Source organism: Drepanopeziza brunnea (assembly GCF_022702325.1).
Source record: "Drepanopeziza brunnea f. sp. 'multigermtubi' strain 214-2 chromosome Unknown ctg3, whole genome shotgun sequence".
NCBI classification, from domain to species: domain Eukaryota; kingdom Fungi; phylum Ascomycota; class Leotiomycetes; order Helotiales; family Drepanopezizaceae; genus Drepanopeziza; species Drepanopeziza brunnea.
The window spans coordinates 2,332,150-2,333,305 of record NW_027094066.1 but is presented as its reverse complement, the minus strand read 5'-3'; the positions used below and the strand labels follow the sequence as shown (position 1 = coordinate 2,333,305).

Here is a 1,156-nt window from a genome sequence, read left to right as displayed (position 1 = left end):
GCGTGCGTGCCGAGTGCACTTGGCCGGGTTACATTAGCCGAGGCAGCCAAGGTCGTGCCTCTTAATAAGTTGCTTTTTGTCGACCAGCCGAGAGTAGCTGCTGCAGCCGAACAGCTTAAAGCTGCGGACCTCTTTTAAGAAAGAGACCATCCAGCAGGTCAAGCCGGTCGCCGGGTCGGCTCCGTGCTAAGAGATGCGGACGCTCACCGAGGCTCTCCCGGCCTGAGCCAAGATCTTTTCGTCGATATGCTCCGCCGTCTTGAAAATCTCGCCGAAAAGGCCCTTGATTTCGGCAAAGACCCCTTGGACAGCGTACGTGTACCATTTGACCGGGATAGTCGCTCCCGTGGCCCCAAGAACCTCTTAGTACACCTTTTTAGCCTCATTTGTGATGAAGAGGTCTTTCGCTTTAAGGTTGATCGGGGTGAGTGCTTAACTCGTGCGAGTAGCCTCAAGACGAGGGATAGTGGTTATATCGACGCCGTCCAGTTTGTCGGCAATGGCCTTGCGGGCGGCGTAGCTGTCGGAACGAGCTAAGAGTGCGGCGGAAGGTACTTGAATCAAGACTCGCTTGTCTTGGCGTGTCTTGGGTTGTTCGCTAAAGGACTTGCGAGTGGCCTGAGAGCTCGTAGGCTTGCGGGTCCCTGCAGGTCTTATTCTTATAACGGAAGAGGATCGGGACAGCTTAGCGATTGCCGACTGAGCGGCAGCCCTTGAGTTTTTCAAGGTCTTCGAAGGCCCCGCGGAATCTGCTTATGAGACAGACTTAAAGAGGGCCGTTTGCTCGCTACTATAAGGAGCGGTCGAAGGAAGGGGGGGAGTGGCTGCCCCGGTAGTTGCGTGTGAATGAGTACGCATAAACGTAAGGAGACTCTTAGAGAACTCTTGCGCATAGTGTCGAGATTCGGAGTCAGGTTGGTCGTCCACAATCTAGTCCGAAGCGGAGGCGTATTGCTGCTAGACACGTCGTTTGATAGCAGCCGCGCGATCGATGTCGTCGAAGTAGCTCTCGATGGCCTTCGTCGCCGTGTTGGTAGTCGGTGCTCCTCGTCTTAATACGAAAGGAGAGGGCTGCAAATTGATAGCAGCGTTCCCTCTTCTCTTTTTAGAGTGCTAGGTAAGGTTGGACGGCGATGCAGCGTCTTAAGGCCGTGTA

At 54.6% G+C, this 1,156-nt stretch overlaps 1 protein-coding gene across 1 annotated transcript; it reads left to right on the top strand.

Annotated features, from left to right (window-relative positions):
* Nucleotides 1–246: 246 nt before the first annotated feature.
* On the top strand, nt 247–537 carry L3040_002788 (uncharacterized protein; the record flags this gene model as incomplete). The annotated part of the gene is made up of 1 exon (XM_066155679.1): nt 247–537. The coding sequence occupies one exon, from the start codon at nt 247–249 to the stop codon at nt 535–537; it is 291 nt and encodes a 96-aa protein (XP_066012655.1).
* Nucleotides 538–1,156: the final 619 nt, after the last annotated feature.